The sequence below is a fragment of the Amblyomma maculatum genome, chromosome 1 (genome assembly GCF_055883805.1).
Source record: "Amblyomma maculatum isolate TAMU_Amacu chromosome 1, ASM5588380v1, whole genome shotgun sequence".
NCBI classification, from domain to species: domain Eukaryota; kingdom Metazoa; phylum Arthropoda; class Arachnida; order Ixodida; family Ixodidae; genus Amblyomma; species Amblyomma maculatum.
The window spans coordinates 300,486,411-300,507,016 of NC_139344.1; the positions used below are offsets into that span (position 1 = coordinate 300,486,411).

The window sequence follows — 20,606 nt, forward strand, 5'->3', positions numbered from 1 at the left end:
AACAGTAACTTTGCCAAGTATGCTGCCAATTTACCCCAGGAAAAAAAGACACCATGTGTCTATTAGGAATGAAATAGATTAAGACATGCCAGCTGGACTTATGAATGTAATCAGGTAGCTCAAATGGTTTCTCTACTTCTGATTGGCACTTACTTTGGAACATTCAATTGGAAGGCCCTGTTGAACATTCAATAAAAAGAATGTTACAACTTAAACTGCTGTGTAGTTTGCATAATTTCTATAACCACATAAGTTGTGATTAAACGAAGTAACTCTGACCCCTGAAGATCTGCCACTTAATACAAGAGGAGGGTCCAATGTGCGAGGCATATAAGCCCCAACAAAGAAAAGATCGTGTGAACTCTTCGGGTATATATAGTGTTCCTATGTTCTATGTGTCATATGAATGCATGCTTGCCTGTCGCCCGCTTGGAGCTGCCATTTCAGGTCAGTGCCAGCAAAATAAGCATTAAAACTGGAAGCCTTACCTGAACTGCCTAATTGGAATGTTCAATTTATTCAAACTGGAGCTTCGAGTCTGTGCCAAAAGCATATTTAGAAATTTTGCAACTGCAAACCTCAATTGGAAATCATGTTTTTTCTTGACTGGGCCAGTGTCTCGATGAAAAACATACTATACTGCCCATATCGCAACTTTCACATAATAACAAGTCAAAAGACGATGCCACTGCACTGACTTGAACAAATCTGAAAGATGGCAACTACAGAAGTATGGGCGGGGAGGCTCCACGAAAACAGCTGAGTTAATTCAAATACAGGGCACACTCAGTACAACTGCACCTTCCAAAAACAGGAGTTTGCATTATGTACTGTTTTTTCTGACTTTCAGATTGATCAGCCACACTGCTGGGCCATAATGCAAACCCAGTTCGCGGTCATACATATATAGTTTCATATAAGTACCAAAGGCAACCAAAGCAACCTCGAATATTCACCAGCTGTTGCTGCCTGCAGTTCCTTTCTGACAAGCGATATTAACCGGCCATACAGCCTGTATTTCCTCTCTCTATCAGATGCATTGAACACTGAATTATTAATAGCGGACGCGTAGCCTAGCTGACCGCAAAAAGGAATTTGGAGGTAAATAAATGCAGTGCCATAACGTACAGCCTTAGAGCTATGGAACAGAACACTGCACCAACTGCGTATTTGAAGGCGGAATACTTTCGGCAGAACGAGATAAGCAGCCCACGGGGAGCCTAATTTCCTTGCGTCGAGTGAAGCGCACAATGCACAGCCGAACCCGAAGCCCAGAGCGAAGCTAGAAATTACACTACACGAGAAAAACTTCATCTGCAACTGTACGTCACAATCAAGCGCGTCCAAACTCCGCGCTTGATTGTAGCAACCAAGCGCGGATTCCTCAAATCCTCCTTGCTAATCCAGAGATTAGCAAGGAGATTAGCAAGGAGGATTTGATATATGAGTACGCGAAATGCTTCGACTGAAATAGGCATGGAAATAAGCCATGAGTACAAGTGCGCGACCAACTCCATGACCAACGCGCCAATGCCGCCGATACCTACATAAGTTAAAATTATTAAGAAAATGAACAATAACTTTTTCTAAGCCACAATTTTAAGTTATAAATTAGTATTATAAATGTTTCACTTGCTGTTGCGCACATTTTTTTCTTTTGCTTAGTTTATGATGACGTAGGGTGACGTACTTTTGTGCATGGCAGCAGCGTTTTACTGCGGTGTGTGTCACCAGTCGCCGCCTAACAAAACCTGCATTCCTGAGCGCGAATATTCTGTTTACTTTCTAGTTCTTTGGAGTTCTGGCAAATCTTATTTTTTGAGCTTTAGTAATTTGCTTCACAGTTTGCAGGGGCCCTCATCATAGTAACTATAGTGAACTAGAATACTTTCTAGTGGTACCAGTGGCGCGAACGGAAGGAAAATGGGCGCCTCTTGCACGCCGGACGCCACTGACCGCCGCTGGTGGCGCTGCAGTTACGTTTACTATAGGGTGCCTCGATGTAACGCGCCGCCGTACAGGGTGGAGACACCGCCGTCGACGGCACCATGTTGGGGCAAGCGTAGACACAGCGGGCTATGGAGCGTCGGCCCGATTTCTTGTTCAGCACGCTCTTGCGCTAGCAGGTTGAGCTGGTTAACGTTTTTACACACACATACTCGCAATCCTGAGCGTTTTCTTGCTCAAAAAAAAATGTGAAAGCAACTACTGCTTGCTAGCATGCGTAGTTCTAAGAGGAAATGATCAAATTGCAGATGGTAAGCATTTACTCGTTCGTCGTCTCGGATGCTCAAATGCGGCTATTTTGAAGACTGGCTGTTTTATAAAGCAATGCACTTTGCTCTGCCGGACCTGAATGAGTTTATGAGGTGCATAACATTCAGTTGCGTCTATTGCTATAGATCAACAACGATGTCTACATTTCAGTCAGCCGTATGCCGAAAATTATTTGTATCGCAATGGCCCATCATGAACCGTAGAAAGACACAGCAAAAAACGATGCGTAAATCAACCTTTGACACGTGTCGCACGCTGATGTACACGGCATTTTATTCCAAAACAATCCCCATCAAGACTTCGAAGCTGATTTTGGATGCACGCCTAGGACACATCTTTTAATAAAGATTGGCGCCAGCTACAGTTTTGCTGCCGTACATATCATTCGATTTTTCTGGCTGAGAGCCAATTCAAGTAAATGTGCAAGCGCATCGTCCCAAACCGCTCTAACAGTCTGTTTATCAACGTTGGGTGTTCCGCGCAATCAAGCACTGGAATCGGAACAGTTTGTTCGATAAGGCATTAAACGGAGTTTGCTAGACTCTTCAAATGGCAGATATTTTATTCTGATAAATTTTTACACGCAATCAAACGATGTCGGGACAACCGTTGACTTGAGGAGCCGCTGTCCATACACTGTGTTTGCCCTTGAACTGGCGCTGAAATGAGATAGGCGACGAAACAGTCATTTTGCGTCTTTTGTAGTGTGCACGTAAATGAATGAAATAATAAAAACATTATGAAAGCAATGCGATATATACATGTGCGATCGCACAATTTTTCTATGGATGCCAAGCAAGCGACAGCACCAATTCGGGTGACAGGCGGTCAAATTTAGCTTCACCTAAATTTGGCTTAACCTCAGACGAGTGCAGGGACAACAGGGAGTGCATATCGCCTCGCGATGCGTAATTAATAATACAGGGAAGGTAAAGCTGCATTCGGGATGTACTTTTGTACTGCGCAAGCACCTTGCTTCCTCACGACCGCTTTCACAAGATGATGCCGCTACACCATTCCAGCTCACGGGATCAGTTTCTTTGCGACTTGTCGAGCTACCAATCCTATACTTAAAACGACCTAATTATCATGAGAACCCACTTTTTTATATTATTGCGAAGCTCAGAAACCTCGCGAAAAACTGCTTCTGTGTATATTTAAAAAAAAACAGCTTCAGAGGACCTGTTATCTCTGTTTCGCGAAATGTTGTACTATCGATATGCCGGGCACACTTGCCAAATTCCAGCGGGCCCACTGACGAGAAGTTATTTTTTTATTTTTTGGCGACCAAAATAATTGCTACAAACTGCGTTTCACTTCCTACTCTGTCGCGAGGTGACACACCATTCGTCGCTCTCCCTTGTATTATTTCCCTAAAAGGAGAGAGAATGTAATCCGTGTGAATCTGAAGCCTCAGCGGTTGACACTAGCTTTCAAGACCGAGTGTAAAGGGGAGCGATCAAAAGGGCGCAATGGTGCATCCCTTTGCCAAATACCAGGCTCGACCTTCTCCGCATGTTCTTGGTGCGGCTATGAACACAGAAAGGGAGGAGATCCTCATCAACAGATATTATTGTGTGACACTACGCGAATGATACTAAAGTCGAGTATCACTCACTGAAAGTTACACTAAATTTTTCCGAGTGACTACAACACAGCAGACGCAATTGTCCATATATTTAGCTTATAAGCCCTCACGCACGCTGAAAATTCAAAATTTAAAAACATACCGCGCTAATCCCGATGCCAGGCAATGCGATGCTTCAACCTGCTTCAACGTTGAAGAAGGCAGACCAAAATTGGTTGCGCAAAACGCTAGATTGGGAAGCCAAAACCCGCACAAAGCTCGTGCTTACAAGCAGATGGGTGTAGCGGCGTGAGGTAATGTCATTCCAAACAGAAGTGGGTAACTGCATTAGAAAAGTACAAAAATATATCGTAAAACGCTTTCGTATAAACAGATACAGACCACAAGAAAGACGACACGCGCACATACGCAGGCGCTTGTGTGTGTCATCTTTCTAGTGGTCTGTGTCTGCGCTAGACCTTTTTTTACACGATCGAAATGCACCTATTCACTCAAAAGAAATTTTATGGATGCATAAAAGCAGCACAGGTATTGTGGCTTACCTCGCAGATCTTCGCGTTGCCATTCGCCGTCCAGTCTTCACGCTTCACTTTCGCCTCCCATACATTTCTCCGTCTCTTATCCCGTGGAAAACAAAATCATCTAGCTTCTTGCTGTGCTTGCTGAGCCAGCACAGAATGGAACCCAAGAGCCTGGCATGCTAGTTTCCGTGACTGAACACAGTACAATCTCCCAGCGCACAGCACAACCGCTTCGGACACTCCGCAGCAACTGCACGAAGCGACTTGCCCCAAGATGGCGAGCGCGGAGAATGCGGCGGCGCGGGGCATGCCAAAGGGTGTCACCACCCTGTACGGCGATGTTTTGAAAGTAGTGACACTCTCCTCCTTCGCGGCGCATTCCTCCTCGTTTCTCCTCGCCCGCCAGCCGCCCGCGCTGCACACGGCACTCTTTTTCACCCAAGCGCCCGCCGGCCAGCCGCGCCTTTGAACGCTGGCGTGCTTTTTAAGCACCGTTTACAGCTTCGGTAGTGAAAGTAATTCTCATAAACGGTTACCCAAGCGATTAGAATGCTGAGAAAAAATTCTGTGGATTTTTTTTTTCTTTTTTTAAGGCACTTAATTTCTAAATATTTCCCAGAAGAAAACATTCTTCTGCGGGTGTCATTTACGAAAACCGTCTCTGAAAGGAGATGTGATGTTTTGCGGCGTGTAATCAACTAAGTAGTGCTCCAGGCATAAGTTAATGCGTATTAAGCTTATCAGTGCAAGACATCTAACGGTTTGCTAGTGTTTATGGCGGCGTACAATAAATTAGTTGTAAGTGCTGTGCAAGACGATGTGTTTAGTTTCCTGATGTGAACGCAGGTGCATGCAGTGAGATGTGCGGCGCAGAAGTGATGGACTTAAAAAAACTTACAAAACTGACAGTTCAAAACACAACACAAAAAGCAAGCACAATTGTACAAAAGCAATATCACGCTATGAATGAATCGGTTTTAGTGCGGCTGAAAAATGACCAACACGGTACCAAGCATGAACTGCTTACGATTTCCAGACATGTAATGAAGCCGATGCTACGTGGTGCAAGGGCCAGCACATTATTTGGAGCCGAAACTCTCAAGTAAAAGGAAGTTCAACGCATGGAACGCAGTTTTCTTTAACGTTTATTGTCTCTCCTTCACCCTTTGTGGACGTTCTGAAGTTGTTTTTTTCTTGGTGCACTTTACCATTGAGCCCCTTCAGTTTTATGTTACAGTAAATTGAAAGCGGATTGAAATAAAAAAGTCTGTTCTGTTGTGAACAAAATTTATTTCGACATGAAAAGCAAAATCCTCACGTTAGATATTAACTACACAGTGGCTGTAAAATTTTAAAATTTATCCCAGGCAGTGGCTTGCTGCTTATGAAAGATATTTGTTTTAAAAGTATCACATAAAGGTACTTTGCTTCGCAAGCAATGAAGCGTCTACACATCATTTAATGCTTGAAACAGCAATGCGCATGCCAATGCTTTTACTGGCACATTTGGAACTCTCAATAGAAGATCTTTTAGCCGCTTCACTTTTCACTAAAATTTCCATGCGCAATTTGCCGAATATTTTAACGATGTCTTCAAGTAAGTTATGGCAAGAAGGAAAGCATGTCTGCGAAGTTACGCTTTGGGTAATGGCTTTTTGCACCTCCGACTCATGTACAGAATTACAGATTAGCTTTTCCTTATTAGTGCGGAAGTAGTTCTCTGCTATTTTTATCACTTCAATCACCCCTTGCGATAGAGTGGTCAAAGACTGCTGGTGCTTTGAAAAGTTTTTGAGCTCTATCAGCGTCGTAGAGCTGTCTCGTTCAATCAGAGAATTATAGCAATTCTCACACTGTACTCGCTTCACAAGTTTTGAAGCAACGTAGCCTGCTAGGTACGTTAATGACTGCTCTATTTCAGGGCTCAGGTCAAGAATATCATCGGGCGCTTGAATAGCATCTGTGTCGCTTCTTGCTCCACTTGTGTCGCGTAAATGTAATAGTAAATAACCTTCCTCCTCGGAGTAGCTTCCTGATTTGCTAGGCTTCAAAAATTGACCTAGTGTTGCATTCCTTAAGCTACATTTAAACTCATATAGTCTCGGGATGGGGTTTTTGGCGCGTAGAGAAAAAGTTTTCAAGCCGATCCTGGCCTAACCTGCTCAGGAACACATAATGAAAGTTGTACGTTGTGAGAAGGACGTCTTGTACTTCTAGTGCTGTTATTGTCGCTAGTATAATTCCCGATTGTACAGGCTTCCAGACAGCATTTTTTTCACGTCCAATTAGAATTTTAGAGAAGAGCTCGATTATCATTTCCAAAAATGCTACACTGGAGTCATACTCCTCTTGAACTGCGTGGCTGAAAGCTAGATTTGTTGTCCGTGACGTGATCAGGCGAAACCACCTGAACACGGTTTCGATAAACCATGCAGTAGTAAGAGTGTTTCTCGGAACTTTTCCTCTGTCTTGAAGCAAGCGCAAGCCTGAAGCTGTGTCATTATGGAAAATGGAAAAAGCTGGGCCTACCTTCATTTTATCGTAGTGGCTTGGATCAAGACAGGAAGCATTTAGGTGCGGGGCAAGTTTTATATCATCCGTTTCATCGTGCCTTACAAGGGCTTTAATGAACTCAAAATTCACGACATTAGTTGGCAAGTTATGTTTTTGCACAACTTCTTCGGGAAGGTAGATGACGTGCCCTTTAGTCAAATGATTTCTAAGATTTTTTAACAAGTGAGGTACATCGGCCATGAACCAAAGCTTTCTCTGCGCGTCACATGGATGACGACAGCTAGTCCGCGCCCTGCTGTGCTTTCCTGAAATAATTCCGAAAAGTTTCCAAAGTGCCTGATTCGAACTGCCCATATCAGACACCACGACATGAATGCTGAGTCCGATAGACTCGCATTGGGCAATCAAATCAACTAATTCACGTTTCAAGCTTGCAGCATGAATGGAGTTCCCAGTTAGATGATATCCTATTGTTTGCTTCCATCTAGTTGATAAACCACCTATCATGAATACCAAACCGTGTGTAGCTAAGCAATCATCCGGTAACGATCCATCGGATAACGGCAGTGTGGGTGCACCCACGACTTCACGAACCGTATGATCATACGCAAGACCTGACGCGATTTGCATTTCGTCAAGCATAATAACAGCATGGCGCTCCTCCGGCTTCATGAGATTGACCTGCAGAATACAAATCAACATTAATAACGGCTAAAGGTTGATACGCACTAGTAATGCTAAGATGGAACAAAATATGGACAGAGAAAACGATGGGACAGTAAAAAGGCGGGAATAGCTACACCCATACTTAGAGAGCAATTCAGGAAAATGAGATCGTACTGTAGAAAAATCGACAAAAAGCTCTGTTAGCAAAAAATTCACAATTACCTTCATCTTTAACGGTTCCAAAATATCAGTTAGAATTCCAGGTCGAAACTTCGCATGCTCGATGTGTCTTTGCAGTGTGCGCTCAGAAGGCAATGGGTAACCATAATCTCGGAGCAGATTGTAGCCTCGCGTCCCGCATGCAAGCCGTAGTCTCAGCGACTTCACCAGAGTGTCAGCTTCCCACCGTGAACTATTACTGGACAACCGCTCCATTGAGGACATTTGATCATCATTGAAGAGGTGCTTGATTTTCTTCTGTAGCTGCTCCTTCTCCGCTTCGCACTTCAGGTATCTCCTTTTGGCAATTTGTAGTTTTCTGTTAGCATCCTTTTGGGCGCGTTCCAAATCTGATATGCGTTCCAGGAGTGCTTGCTGGGATGCTAAAAAAAAAAAAAAACAATTTCAAAAACTGAAATTTAAGTCCTACACTCACGAAAGTCTAAGAAACAACATTCAGGGTTTCTAATGAGGCGCGAAAGCTCTGCTTTCTTTGGCGTATATTAGTATAGTAGTAGAAGTCGCAAGGCAGCACAATGTATTCTAAATTGATGTATGTTACAAGTTTTTAGCCGCAATAGTATCTGCATATCATGCGAATAATATCTCCAAAGAACACACATTTCCAATAAAAAATCCAACTTTCCCCATAACTCTTGCCATCGATACTTTCATTGCTTGAAAAAAAGAAAAAAAAAAGAAAAAAAAAAAACACCCGAGACAGTATTTGCAAATAGAACCAGGAACAAGTGTTAAATTTGGAACGTTACAAGCTTGCACAGATTTAATCCACAAGCACATAGCAGAGCGCGCTCAGAACTCCGATATGAAACTCGATTCAAGGGGTTGCTGCCAACGGAGCAGAACGGCCAAGCAGACAACACTCGCTGAAGCAGCATGATTACATCTCCCTGCTTGTTACCTCTCCTGATTTCCACTTTGTTTCTGCTCGGACAGTCAATGCTCGAGCGATACTGTTAAAGAATTGGCAGGGTGTATATTCTGTGCTGCTTGCCTTGCAAGCCATGATGCCAATCTTGCAGACCTCATTTTATCTTTCACAGTGGTTTTCAAAGCTCTAAAGTTCTTGCAGGAACTTTGCCACACACACACACAAAAAAAAAGCAACACAACCAACCTGTGCAGGAATATCATTCGTTAAAGAAGGCAGCTTTGCCAGTTTTTCACAGCGAATTGAGAAGACAATATAGCGTGGTTTGATCTTCCATCTTGCGCAAACATTTGTTTGTTTTTGGAGCTAGTCTGGTTTTCTTAGTCTGAATCAACTGTTACATTGCACACTGTTTGCAATGCATTAATTGCAACTGAGAAAGAAAGGCTGCAAACTACAAGCTGGACACTGCAGCTGCAGGAATGCTTGCTTGTTTGATTTATTCATGCACTCTATGCAAACTGGGGACCTGTGCCCAAGCATGTTCCCCATGTAAAACAAATGACCAGTCGCGGTGGCACAGCAATTGTTTTGAAATTAAGTACAGGGCTCACCTTGTGGCGTTTGAGCATATGCTGCCTCCGCCTTTCATAGTCCCATTTGTTCAGCCTCAGCAACCAGCAAGCACATGCTAGACTCCAAAACACATACCAGGAAGGTCCCTGCGTACCAAATATTAGACGTCAGCTTATAAGCGATCTTCACACACACAAAACAAATTGAATTTAAAACAAGTACACACACAAAACAAATTGAATTTAAAACAAGTACATGTTGATGCACTTTAAACACAAGGCGAAATCGCTTACCTCACCGTAATCAGAAAGCGGCCCTGTATGCATTTGACCGTGCGCAGTCATAAAATGAGGTATGAAATCATTACACCGCGTCATAGCAACGAGGGCCACACAAAATGATAGTATGTCGCACAAATGGTTAGTACGTCGTGGTGCATCGAAACAAAAGCTTCCCACACAGGCCTGCGTGATCCTCGCCTTTCCTGCTTCTACGCGTTGTTTTGTCATGTCCTAGTACCTCCTAAAGTCCCTCTATCAGCTCAGAGACGTTACAATCATTAACTATTCACCCAGACAGCTGCGGAAAGCTTACCCAAGTTTCCCGCCCTTTTCAAGCGCACGCAAGACTGGTAGTCAGGCGTGCTTTACATGACTGAGATTTTCGTGCGGTTGGCCTAATAAACGGTATTTAACCGCATGTTCCTTAAGGTGGATTCACACGACGGACCGAATAGCGAAGCGATCGGTCACGTGACCTCTGATCCGAGGTCCGTCCGTCCGCGGCGAGCATTCACACGGTGGGAGAGAATAGCAGACGACAGAGCGGACTTACTCTTTCTCCCAGGCACTGCGCGAGAGGAGAGCCTTGTTCTGGCGCGCTGTTATCGAGGGTAGCCTACCATGGACGATGCATGGACGGTGGGTGAATGCACGGGTTGCGGCGGCCTACAGCTACTGCTGCTGCGCCGTTTTGCCAAAGTATTGTGGTGACTGTTTCGCTCGATGTGGTATACTACGCAGGCAGTTCTCTGCAGTGCAAACGATCGCGCTTACTCTATGAGAGCTGCATGAAAATACTGCTTTCAACCCTTGGAAGACGACCATTCGGACTGCCCCTATGCTCCCGGTACGTGCCAAATGCCAAAACGCTTGAGGAAAGCGATGAATACATTCAAGCGACTGCTCTGTGCAGTCACAAAACTCACGCATTCGGTATCGCGCAGTGCAAGAGCCTGTCACTGTAAATTCTGTGAAAACCATGTACTGCGAATGAAGGCAAAAACAGGCTAGTTCGACTCCAAAATAGGAACGACTGCCGTCAGTCGTCAGAAGCCGCTTCTCGCTTTCCTACAGAGTTTTAGTGCAATGTATGTTATGTTGTCTATGCTTGGGCACCGGGAGCATAGCTGAAAAGCGTTCCGCGAGAGAAATAAATAAGTAAAAAAATGTCTTGTCCGTGAAGGATCCGAATTGTGAAAAGGACTCTCGACCTTGTCGCGAATTGCTGCTCGCGGACTGAAGCGAAGCAGCGGAAATCACTGACGTAGGGCCACGTCACAGCGAATCGTGAGAGCGATTCGCGATTTGGTCCGCCGTGTGAATCCACCTTTAAGGTGGATTCACACGACGGACCGAATAGCGAATCGCTCTCACGATTCGCTGTGACGTGGCCCTACGTCAGTGATTTCTGCTGCTTCGCTTCAGTCCGCGAGCAGCAATTCGCGACAAGGTCGAGAGTCCTTTTCACAATTCGGATCCTTCACGGACAAGACATTTTTTTATTTATTTATTTCTCTCGCGGAACGCTTTCCAGCTATGCTCCCGGTGCCCAAGCATAGACAACGTAACATACATTGCACTAAAACGCTGGAGGAAAGCGAGAAGCGGCTTCTGACGACTGACGGCAGTCGTTTCTATTTTGGAGTCGAACTAGCCTGTTTTTGCCTTCATTCGCAGTACATGGTTTTCACAGAATTTACAGTGACAGGCTCTTGCACTGCGCGATACCGAATGCGTAAGTTTTGTGACTGCACAGAGCAGTCGCTTGAATGTATTCATCGCTTTCCTCAAGCGTTTTGGCGCGCATCAGTTTTGGCATTTGGCACGTACCGGGAGCATAGGGGCAGCAGTCCGAATGGTCGTCTTCCAAGGGTTGAAAGCAGTATTTTCATGCAGCTCTCATAGAGTAAGCGCGATCGTTTGCACTGCAGAGAACTGCCTGCGTAGTATACCACATCGAGCGAAACAGTCACCACAATACTTTGGCAAAACGGCGCAGCAGCAGTAGCTGTAGGCCGCCGCAACCCGCGCATTCACCCACCGTCCATGCATCGTCCATGGTAGGCTACCCTCGATAACAGCGCGCCAGAACAAGGCTCTCCTCTCGCGCAGTGCCTGGGAGAAAGAGTAAGTCTCCAGACAGTAGGCAATGACTCAATACATGCATACTGAAGTATCTTAAGAATAGAAAAAATTGCTTACGTACCGTACAACACGAGAGCATACGGCTGACACGGCGACACAGCTCTCACGCCTCCCCTCCCACCATGAAGGACGACGACCAGCCATTTTGCTAAAAACCCACAAAACAATAGCCGGATGTGACGTTTTTTTTTAAACCGGATAAGACGTCATGGGTTGCAGCAAGCATTTTGCTGCTGCAACCGGTTCGCAGCAGACGGCTCGGATGGATGGATGATGGATGGATGATAGTGGCTCTGCCCTTTGAATCGGGCGGCAGCTTTCGCCGCCTAGCCAAAAAATTAAAAGAAATATATTTATATCTTCCCCATTTTTAGCTTCTAATTCGCCCGTATCTGCCCCCTTCCTTTTTTTCCTCTTTTTATTATCTTGACTTTTTCCACCAATCCTCTAACCTCTCTTTTGTTATCAGAACGCGTTCCTCATCCATTCGTCCATCTTCCCCAGCAAATCCCAGTGCTCTCTCCAGATCTGCCGCTTTTTCCGCGGGAAGGGCAGGACGAAGTTTTTGGCACCTTAGAACAACATGTTCCGTTGTTTCCTCCTCAGTTCCGCACGCCGCGCATAATATATCTACTTCCTGAAATTTTTTCCTGTACGTTTTTGTTCTGAGGGCCCCTGTTCTAGCCTCAAACAGCAATGAGCTCCCTCGTGAGTTGTCGAATAAACTTTCTTTCTTTATATCCTGTTTTCGAGTTCTATACATACCCAATGCTGATTTTCCTTGCATTCTATCCTCCCACATTTTCCTTTCTGCCTCCTTTACCTGCTTTTCAATGCTGCTGTTTTGCTGCGGTGTATCTCCAAACTCTAGGTACTTAAATCTGAGCTTTCGGGTTCTGTTAGTCCATTTCGTATTCAGGCTTTTCATGAAGAGGTGCTTGTACATTTTTCGTGCCCACCTTGATTCCTCCATTTCGGTTAGTCTCTGATCATATTTTAGCTTGCTGATTGCCTCTCTAACCTCAAATGATGCCCAGCCCATATCTCCCTGGACTCCTTCATTAGGTGTGTTGCCATGTGCTCCCAATGCCAATCTACCTACCTTTCTCTGTCTGATTTCAAGGCCTGACTGTACTTCTGATTTCATGCACAGGACTGCATTTCCAAAAGTGAGTCCTGGTACCATAACACCCTTCCATACCCCTCTAACAACCTCATACCTGTTATAATTCCAGAGGGCCCTGTGTTTCATAATATCCGAACTCCTTTTCCCTTTGTCTATCGTAATTCCTTCATGCTTTTCTAGGTAATTTTTTCCTTCGTTGATCCATATGCCCAGGTATTTATAGCTCTCCACATGTTCAACCTTGGTGCCTTGTATTTCCAGCACGTCCCCCCTTTCATCATTAAATACCATTATTCCTGATTTTTCACTGCTAAATTGCAGTCCCAGCTTTTCGCCCTCTTCTCCACAGATCTTAAGCAGCTCCTGCAACCCTCGAGTTGATGCCGCTAGCAATAGGCAGCTGCACGCGTTTTCTTCCAAGTTACGCGACCATTTGAATTGACCTTGGTAAATGTGCACATGACGTGTGAACTGTGAACAGTGCAGATCTGCAAAAATGAAGAGCTGCTAAGAAAGATTCATTCAAGTCAGAAGTATTAGATGTGCCGGCTAGGCAAAGCTGAATGAAGCATGAAGAGAACCGCTTCGTGGTGTATATATAAATAAAGAGCACGTCTAAACAAGAGAATGCATCGATTCTCTGGCGCCGATCGCTAGAGCACGAAGGAAATACATGAAACTATGTGCCACTGTTCTGACACGCGCTGCGGAACGCTGCTGAATCGGTTTTCCGATTTTTTCTTTTTCTTTTTTTTTTTTTTTCGCGGTGCTACGAGCGCTGTGCTAGTGTTTCCATAGCGCAAGCGAGGGGAGTCTGCTAATGGAGCCAGGTGCCGCATGGATTCGCGAATAGGTGCCAGGTGCATGGCCCTCCTCGCATCTAGTCGGACGCCTTCGAGCCAGCGCCCCGTCGACGCCCATCTTTCACAGTGTCTAACTGTTTGTATAACTTTTCCTTGTCTATCTTGCTGCCCATCATAGATTATACGCTTTATTTATTTGCCTGATTTCTTAATTATGATTGCGTTTGTGTTTACACCTCCTTGTTGAATTTTGTGCTTGACTATGCTTTGTACTCTTGTTCCTTTTAAGTCTTACCTTGTGTTCTCCCTGCTAATAATTAAATATTTTATGTATTCTCCGCACTCCTTGAATTCCTTCTAATTCACCAACGCACAGACACACCTGAACCCCTACACGGGCAGACTCATGCTGGTTCTGAAGTCAGCGGCCCCTCCGCATCCATGGCTTGCGCCTGGCAGCCGTTGGCCAGAGCAGTTTGTGACAGATATATACAGCGGCAGTCTTCTAATGCAGGATACTCAATATCGCTAAGGGCAGCTCTTGTAATACAAGTTGAGATGACTGCAGTACCCAATGTTGCTGAACGATCAACGGCAGTTGTGGTAAAAAGTGAACAGCCAGCCAACGCACACCCACATCTGCAGGTACATCTAGGCCTATGTGACGTACACTAAAGGTAAAAGCCTAGAGTACTAATACTATACTTACCCATCTGAGAGAGATAACCTGCACCTAGTTTGACAAGAAGGCCAAAGAGGAGTGGGATTCTCTATGCTTGTCCAGCCAAATCCTAACCTTTCAGTGGATGACAAAACTTTGATGACATCTGCTATGCATGCACATTTGCAAGGTGGCGCAGCATGTGGCTTACAAACAAGTGTGCAGTGCAGATTTACTAGCCTGCTCAAATGAACACAACTGCTATGGGCAAGTCGCTGTGGTTGAGATAATAAAAAAAAGCAGAGGCGGCATGTACAGCCAGAAATGAGATTTTAGCTGACGGAGAATGAATACTACTGTAGGATACATTTTACACACACACACACACACACGCACGCACGCACGCATGCACACACATTCAGTTCAGTCGTGTCCGACTCTTCGTGACCCTATGGACCATGTCACGCCACGCTTTCCAGTCTCTCACTATCTTCCTAACATCACATAACTTCATCTGCAGTGCCTCGAGGATGCCATCTAACCATCGCGTTCGCTGCCTACCCCTTCTCCGGCGACCCTCAACCTTTCCCAACATCAAATCTTTCTCCAAAGACTCCTCTCTTCTCATCAGATGACCAAAGTAGCTGAGCTTTAACTTTAGAATTTGACCCTCCAATGAGCAGTCAGGGTTTATGGTCGACAATATTGACTGATTTGATCTTCTGGCAGTCCAAGGAACTCTCAAGAGTCTTCGCCAGCACCACAATTCAAACGCGTCAATTCTTCGGCGGTCAGCCTTCATGGATCACTGCCTTGTCGTGGCGGAGGGGCTTGCGAAACTCAATGAAGTCGTGAGCTCTGCTGTGTAGGGCCACCCAAGATAGACAGGTCACGGCAGAGAGTTCTGACAAAATGTGATTCACTGGAGAAGGTAATGGCAACCCACTCCAGTATTTCCTGCCAAGAAAACCCTATGGCCAGTCTCTCTCTCTCTCACACACACACACACACACACACACACACACACACACACACACACACACACACACACACACACACACACAAATAACAGCAGTTGTCAACTATAGGCAGTAATACACGGCATGTGTATTAATCTGCCGAACAGTTAACAAATTCAGTTTGTAATATTTCACTATGCCAAACAAGCCAGAAGCATTGAAATTCTTGATCTTTAAATTTGGTCTGATTGTTAGCTTTTTATTTAGGCCTTAACAGTGGTCTAGCTCCTGTCGATTGTGTGTGGTAGTTACTGCAGACTTCACTTGTATCTGAGCGCTTGATTTTCACTTTGATGGAAATGAACACCACTGCAAGGCAGATTTAATGAACATTGCCCCCCAAAATGTATTTCTGCAGAATCTAAATATTGTATGCTTTTGTGTCTGTGCTACAGTTATTCTGCTCATGTTTCATTTGACACTGATGGTAACAACCAAGTGAATACAACATCCAATTGCAGATTGCTCTCCACAACACTAAGCAAGTGTTTGGCCATTAGCTTTACAAAACACACACAAAAAAAAAAAGGCACACATTAATATATACTTGAACAGAATGTGTGCACCTTAAGGAAGGAGGCCCTTGCAACGGTGCAAAAAGAAATTTTTTAAAGAAGCTTTTTGATGAAATTCATAATTCATAAAAACTGTTATGTCTACTACAAACAAAAGCTCTACACACCAGATTAGTGACCTTTAACTTATATTGCAGATGATCAACAATAATCAATGCTCTCCAGTGAGACTTTTGTTCTAATGCATTAAAAAAATGCAGCATGATTAGCTGCCTCACAGCATGTTACAACCATAACAAAACAAGTACTTGCAATAAAAACATGTCTCACACGTGATGCCCTACTTAGTACATCAAGTACAAGGCCATAACTAAAATACTGCAATGAAACTGCGCATTTCCAAGAGGCACTGCTTCAGTACCGCTATCTTTATGGCCCTCGTGCACTGGTGTTTCGTACATGGCACAGCCTCCGAGGTGAGCAGCTGCAAAAAGCTTTAACCACATCTGCTAATGGCTACTGTTGAGCAAGGTGATGCAGCCGCGAGTGTTAAGTGAAAGAAGGCCCTTTCTTGTCTCTACAACAACCACGACAATACTACCATGAGTATAAAATCTTATATATTCCATGGTAAGACAAGCAAATGCTGAATCGATGTGCAAGGTAGGTGTAGTAGCGCAAAAAACACAATGAAGTGTGCACCTTCATTTGTTCATTGTGTCTTCTCCATTTGCAGTGATACCTTATAACAAACAGACAGCTTCCCATCTTTGCAAGTGTTCTATTGCTTCACAATCTGCTAAACTGCAAGCTGGCAGAAGTGGAGAAAACTAGCGAAGCTCTAGGCCCCACATTTCTAAAATTTACGTCATCAACACAATCATTGATGTTCAAACCTTCAACATGTTTAAAATTGTGCACTTATTTACGCTTTACATAACTTGCTTCACTCTACTTTCCCATTACATGTGCGCGGTGGAACATACAGAAAATGGCCAACTTTACTATAGGCGAAGCTGTATGCAACAGAGTGGTGGTGGTGGCACGCTCACACCAGAGGCCCACAGCTGAGTATTCCGCATTTGTATGACCAGAAAGGTTTAAATAAGCACCTATGCACAATGATGTCTTTCATTTCTGCTGAATGCATTCCAGATTAGTTTCATATTTCAACCTGCAGAATCTTCTTAACATACACCATAAACTACACAATTCAAACATAATCTCACCCAGATAAATCCAATGACAGTGCAGTAAAATTGTAACAACCCATTTACAACACACCATCAGTAGACAACATGCAATTTCGTGCTTCGTTTATATTATGAGCAAGGCACAGGCAGTGAGTGCAACTCTCACCTGCAGTAGCATCCCTTCTAAATGAATCCATTATTATGCATTTCTAAAAATACCAAATACAATAACAAGCTATCTTCTCTTTTGCCGGCTGTAGCTACTGCGCATCACCATTTAAGGACAAAATTGTTCAATTTCTGTCAACAATCCTATTTTAGCATGCTGTGACATGGCTTTGATCATGGATGTGCAGATAAGGACCAGAAGCACAATGAGAAACTTGGGCCACTACTTGTTTTTGCACTCGCAGAAACAAGCTAGAAGTAATGAAGGCCTGTGTATTGCATCTGAACTGGCGTGAAAATAATTAAACAATATTCATCCCAAGATGCAGATTTGATGAGCCAAGTGAATAACCCCATAAACAGCCAGACAACGCTAGAGGGAAAACGAGCTACTTGAGGTCAAAAATTTCAATGAGCAATGGTTCCACTTCGTGTGGGTTCAGGTCCACCAGGATGCTCACTTGGTTCTCATTGAGGGTGCGCATATCCTCAAGGTTGCGGATGAGCTGCAGGAAGACAGAGCGGCTCTCACAGCCGGAGTAGCGCGTATCCAAATATCGCCTCAGCAAGTACAAGTATGTGTCCTGTTCAAACATCACCACGTCCCGGTGCACGAGGTTTGGCCGCTCAGGCGTGAACAGGGTGATGGCACTGAGAAGCAGCATGATGTTCTCATCGAGCCGCCACTCTGGTCGGAAGGCATTGATGAAGCGCTTGTGCTCCTCGTACACGTTGCCTCGTGCTTCCTTGAGAATGTCCACACGAATGGACATGAGCCGTGGGTCCGGCCCTTTCCAGCAGTCGCGTTCCGCATCATACGACATCACCGAGCGCAGCAACATGAGCTCCGTGCTGCCACCCTTGAGCAGGGCCACCTGATCCTCCTGGCAGAGGCTCTTGAAGGCTGCTATGCGCTTGGACATCTTTATGAGGCGCCGGATGGCATGGTCAGTCATGTTGATCACGTCCACCAGGCTGGGCTCAGGGTCACAGGCCAAAGGCACCTTGAGCACCTGATTGGCTGTGGCCAGCTCCTGAATGCGGTGCATCTCGGCATCTGTCAACACCTCCGACGTGCCTGGTACTCTGTAAAACTGGCTACGGATGGCTCGGTCATGGACAGCCTGCGATGAGCCACACTGTCGCCATGGCAGCTGTGACGAGTCCGAGCTACTCGACTCCAGGTCTGAGGAACACGAATCTGCCTTGCTGCCTGATGGCCCCGCCGCAGTCTGCTCGCTGGGGTTGGGAGAGCTCATGTCCTGTGCATACCGTGTCACCTTGGCTGAAACCTCATCATCATCCCCTTCCGAGATCCTTGGTCGAGGGGCTCGCTTAAGCCGGTTTTCTTCTATTTTGGCACGCTTCTCCCGCTTCTCAGCTTCACTCAAAATACACTCCTTTTTCATGCCAATAGAAAAACATTTCTGCAAACGACAGCGTTGGCAGAAGCGTCGTGTGCGTGTGTTCACCTCACAGTCATCCTTGAAGAGGCAGCGAAATTCCTGGGCCAAAAAAGTAGCACCAATGTGAAATATTAGCCCTTTTTTAGGGATGCAGTGCACATTTTATCATGTAACACAGAACATGCTCAAATCATGTTAAGGAACCACTTCACGGTTAAAATTCTCAAAGGAGTATAGACACCAAATTTCGGTTTACATCTTTTCTTCTTTGAAATGATCGATTAGACATCCGAATCCATAATCACCTCGCAGTGCTCGCCTATGACCGCTAAATAATTTGACATTTTTTTGTAATGCTGTTTCGGCTTCACTTTCATGAACCAAAATATGGCTGTGACATCAAATTAATGTTTAGGTCATGCAAGACATAAGAAAAATGGCAATATACCTGCTGATATGGTGTTTGTTTGAAGCAGCTCGACTTATGGTGTGCAGTGAATTAAGATTATCATCAATCATATTGCAGTTTTTCATGCCTCACATGATCTAAACATCAACTACAGGTCACAGCCATTGTTCAGATAATGAAACATACACAGCAGCAAGGAAGAAATTATTTAGCGGTCCTGCCGAATGCCACGTAATGACCCGTGTATTCTAATGTATAATACACCATTTGAAAGAAGAAACCAGAAAATAAATTTGGTGTCTGCAGTCCTCCATTAGGTGAACATTTGTTGGCAATCGGGAGGGAGGAGAGGACTGCCTGTTATTCTCAAGTTTGGTCTAGAAATCTAGTCACCTTACTAATGTTAAAATTCTTTAAGAAGAATGCTATTTCTTATTAAAAACAATGGCATTAAAGTAGAACCCCTCTATTACATTCTTCATGGGATCCAGGATAAAAAAGGTGGGAAACCTGAGCACACTGAATAGTGAAGCTGTAGCAGTGGATTGAACCGAAACCCATTTCTATGTCGGGGCAAGAATAGACCTAGTATTTGCTGCCAACATGCTTTCCTTAAAATTTGTAGCTACCGCGATTGTCGGTTATGATAGTTGTGCGTCCGCAAAAAGCCCTGAATGCCGTGTGATGGCTCCCCACATCTGCCAAAGCCCATAGAAAGAAGGGTGTGAAGCAGTGACGTGTCCTTTTGTGCTGTTGTCGGCTTTAGTCCAATGAAATTTTCGTTGATCAGAAGCGGCAAACTTATCCAAGCCATGGGAGAAGAAAAAGGTGGTGAAAGAAATAAAAGCCTTAAAGCCCGTACAGCTAAGGTGCCTTGAATACAAGCAAGGCACCCGATGCAAAGCGGTGCCAGCATGCTCCCTTGCACGGCATAGTTTCTTTGTTCTTTTCTTTCTTTCTTTCTTTTTTTTTTTTTCTGTGAACGTGGTGCAGCAGCTCCTTTCCTTTCATTCTCTGCTGGGCTAGAAACAAGCAGGAATAAAAATAGGCTCTTGCCACATTGCAGGCAGGTGTGGCTGCACTCGACACTTTCCTGCATGTCCCGTAGCTAGCATGGTGTTGATATGTAGCAGCAATGTCTACTAGCAAATGGGCGTGTCTGACGATGAACAGGTTGTACATAGGCAAGACCTTTTGTTCAGCTATTTGCAGATATGGGTGATAAAAGCCCTTCATTCCCAAGGAGGCATATGCATAGAGGCATATAAACTACAAGTTACCAATTTGCCAGCTGTCTCGTATGTTACCCAGCAAAGGCTGGTGATATTTTTAGATTACAATAGATAAAAAATGCCTGATAATTGATGGATGCGCTTGCAGCCCACAAAGACAAAGTAATGCACATGAAAAGAGAAGAAGCACCACATGACCGGTGCAGCAATAAAAGCATCACCCACATTCTAATAATCAAAGTAACCGCACCACCAAAGCGAAAGAAATGGAAACAAGGAAACTGAAAGAGCAAAACAAATATTAGCTTCAAAAGTCCTGCCACAACAACCCTGATGAGCATCGCCCAAGTCAGCTATATAAGAACAAGCCCCTTGCTTGTGTGACCCTTGGGCAG

At 44.7% G+C, this 20,606-nt stretch overlaps 1 protein-coding gene and 1 long non-coding RNA gene across 4 annotated transcripts in view; both read right to left on the reverse strand.

Moving 5' to 3' along the window:
* Positions 1 to 2,818: 2,818 nt before the first annotated feature.
* LOC146206908 (uncharacterized) lies at positions 2,819 to 11,835 on the reverse strand. The gene is made up of 5 exons (XR_014703758.1): positions 11,741 to 11,835; positions 9,292 to 9,399; positions 7,789 to 8,168; positions 4,008 to 7,581; positions 2,819 to 2,936 (listed from the first exon to the last, which is right to left on the reverse strand). It is a non-coding gene; the product is annotated as an uncharacterized LOC146206908 (long non-coding RNA).
* A 3,908-nt stretch (positions 11,836 to 15,743) lies between these two features.
* Positions 15,744 to 20,606, reverse strand: part of Hr96 (Nuclear hormone receptor HR96) — a 32,190-nt gene continuing 27,327 nt past the window's right edge. For 2 of the 3 annotated variants that reach the window (XM_084599697.1, XM_084593917.1), the window contains one exon: positions 15,744 to 18,669. In XM_084599697.1, the coding sequence (XP_084455823.1) occupies positions 17,554 to 18,573 (1,020 nt within the window). In that variant the 5' untranslated portion in view covers positions 18,574 to 18,669 and the 3' untranslated portion in view covers positions 15,744 to 17,553. Of the gene's footprint in view, positions 18,708 to 20,606 lie in introns of all 3 variants that reach the window. The other variant, XM_084604896.1, reaches the window with a different exon arrangement.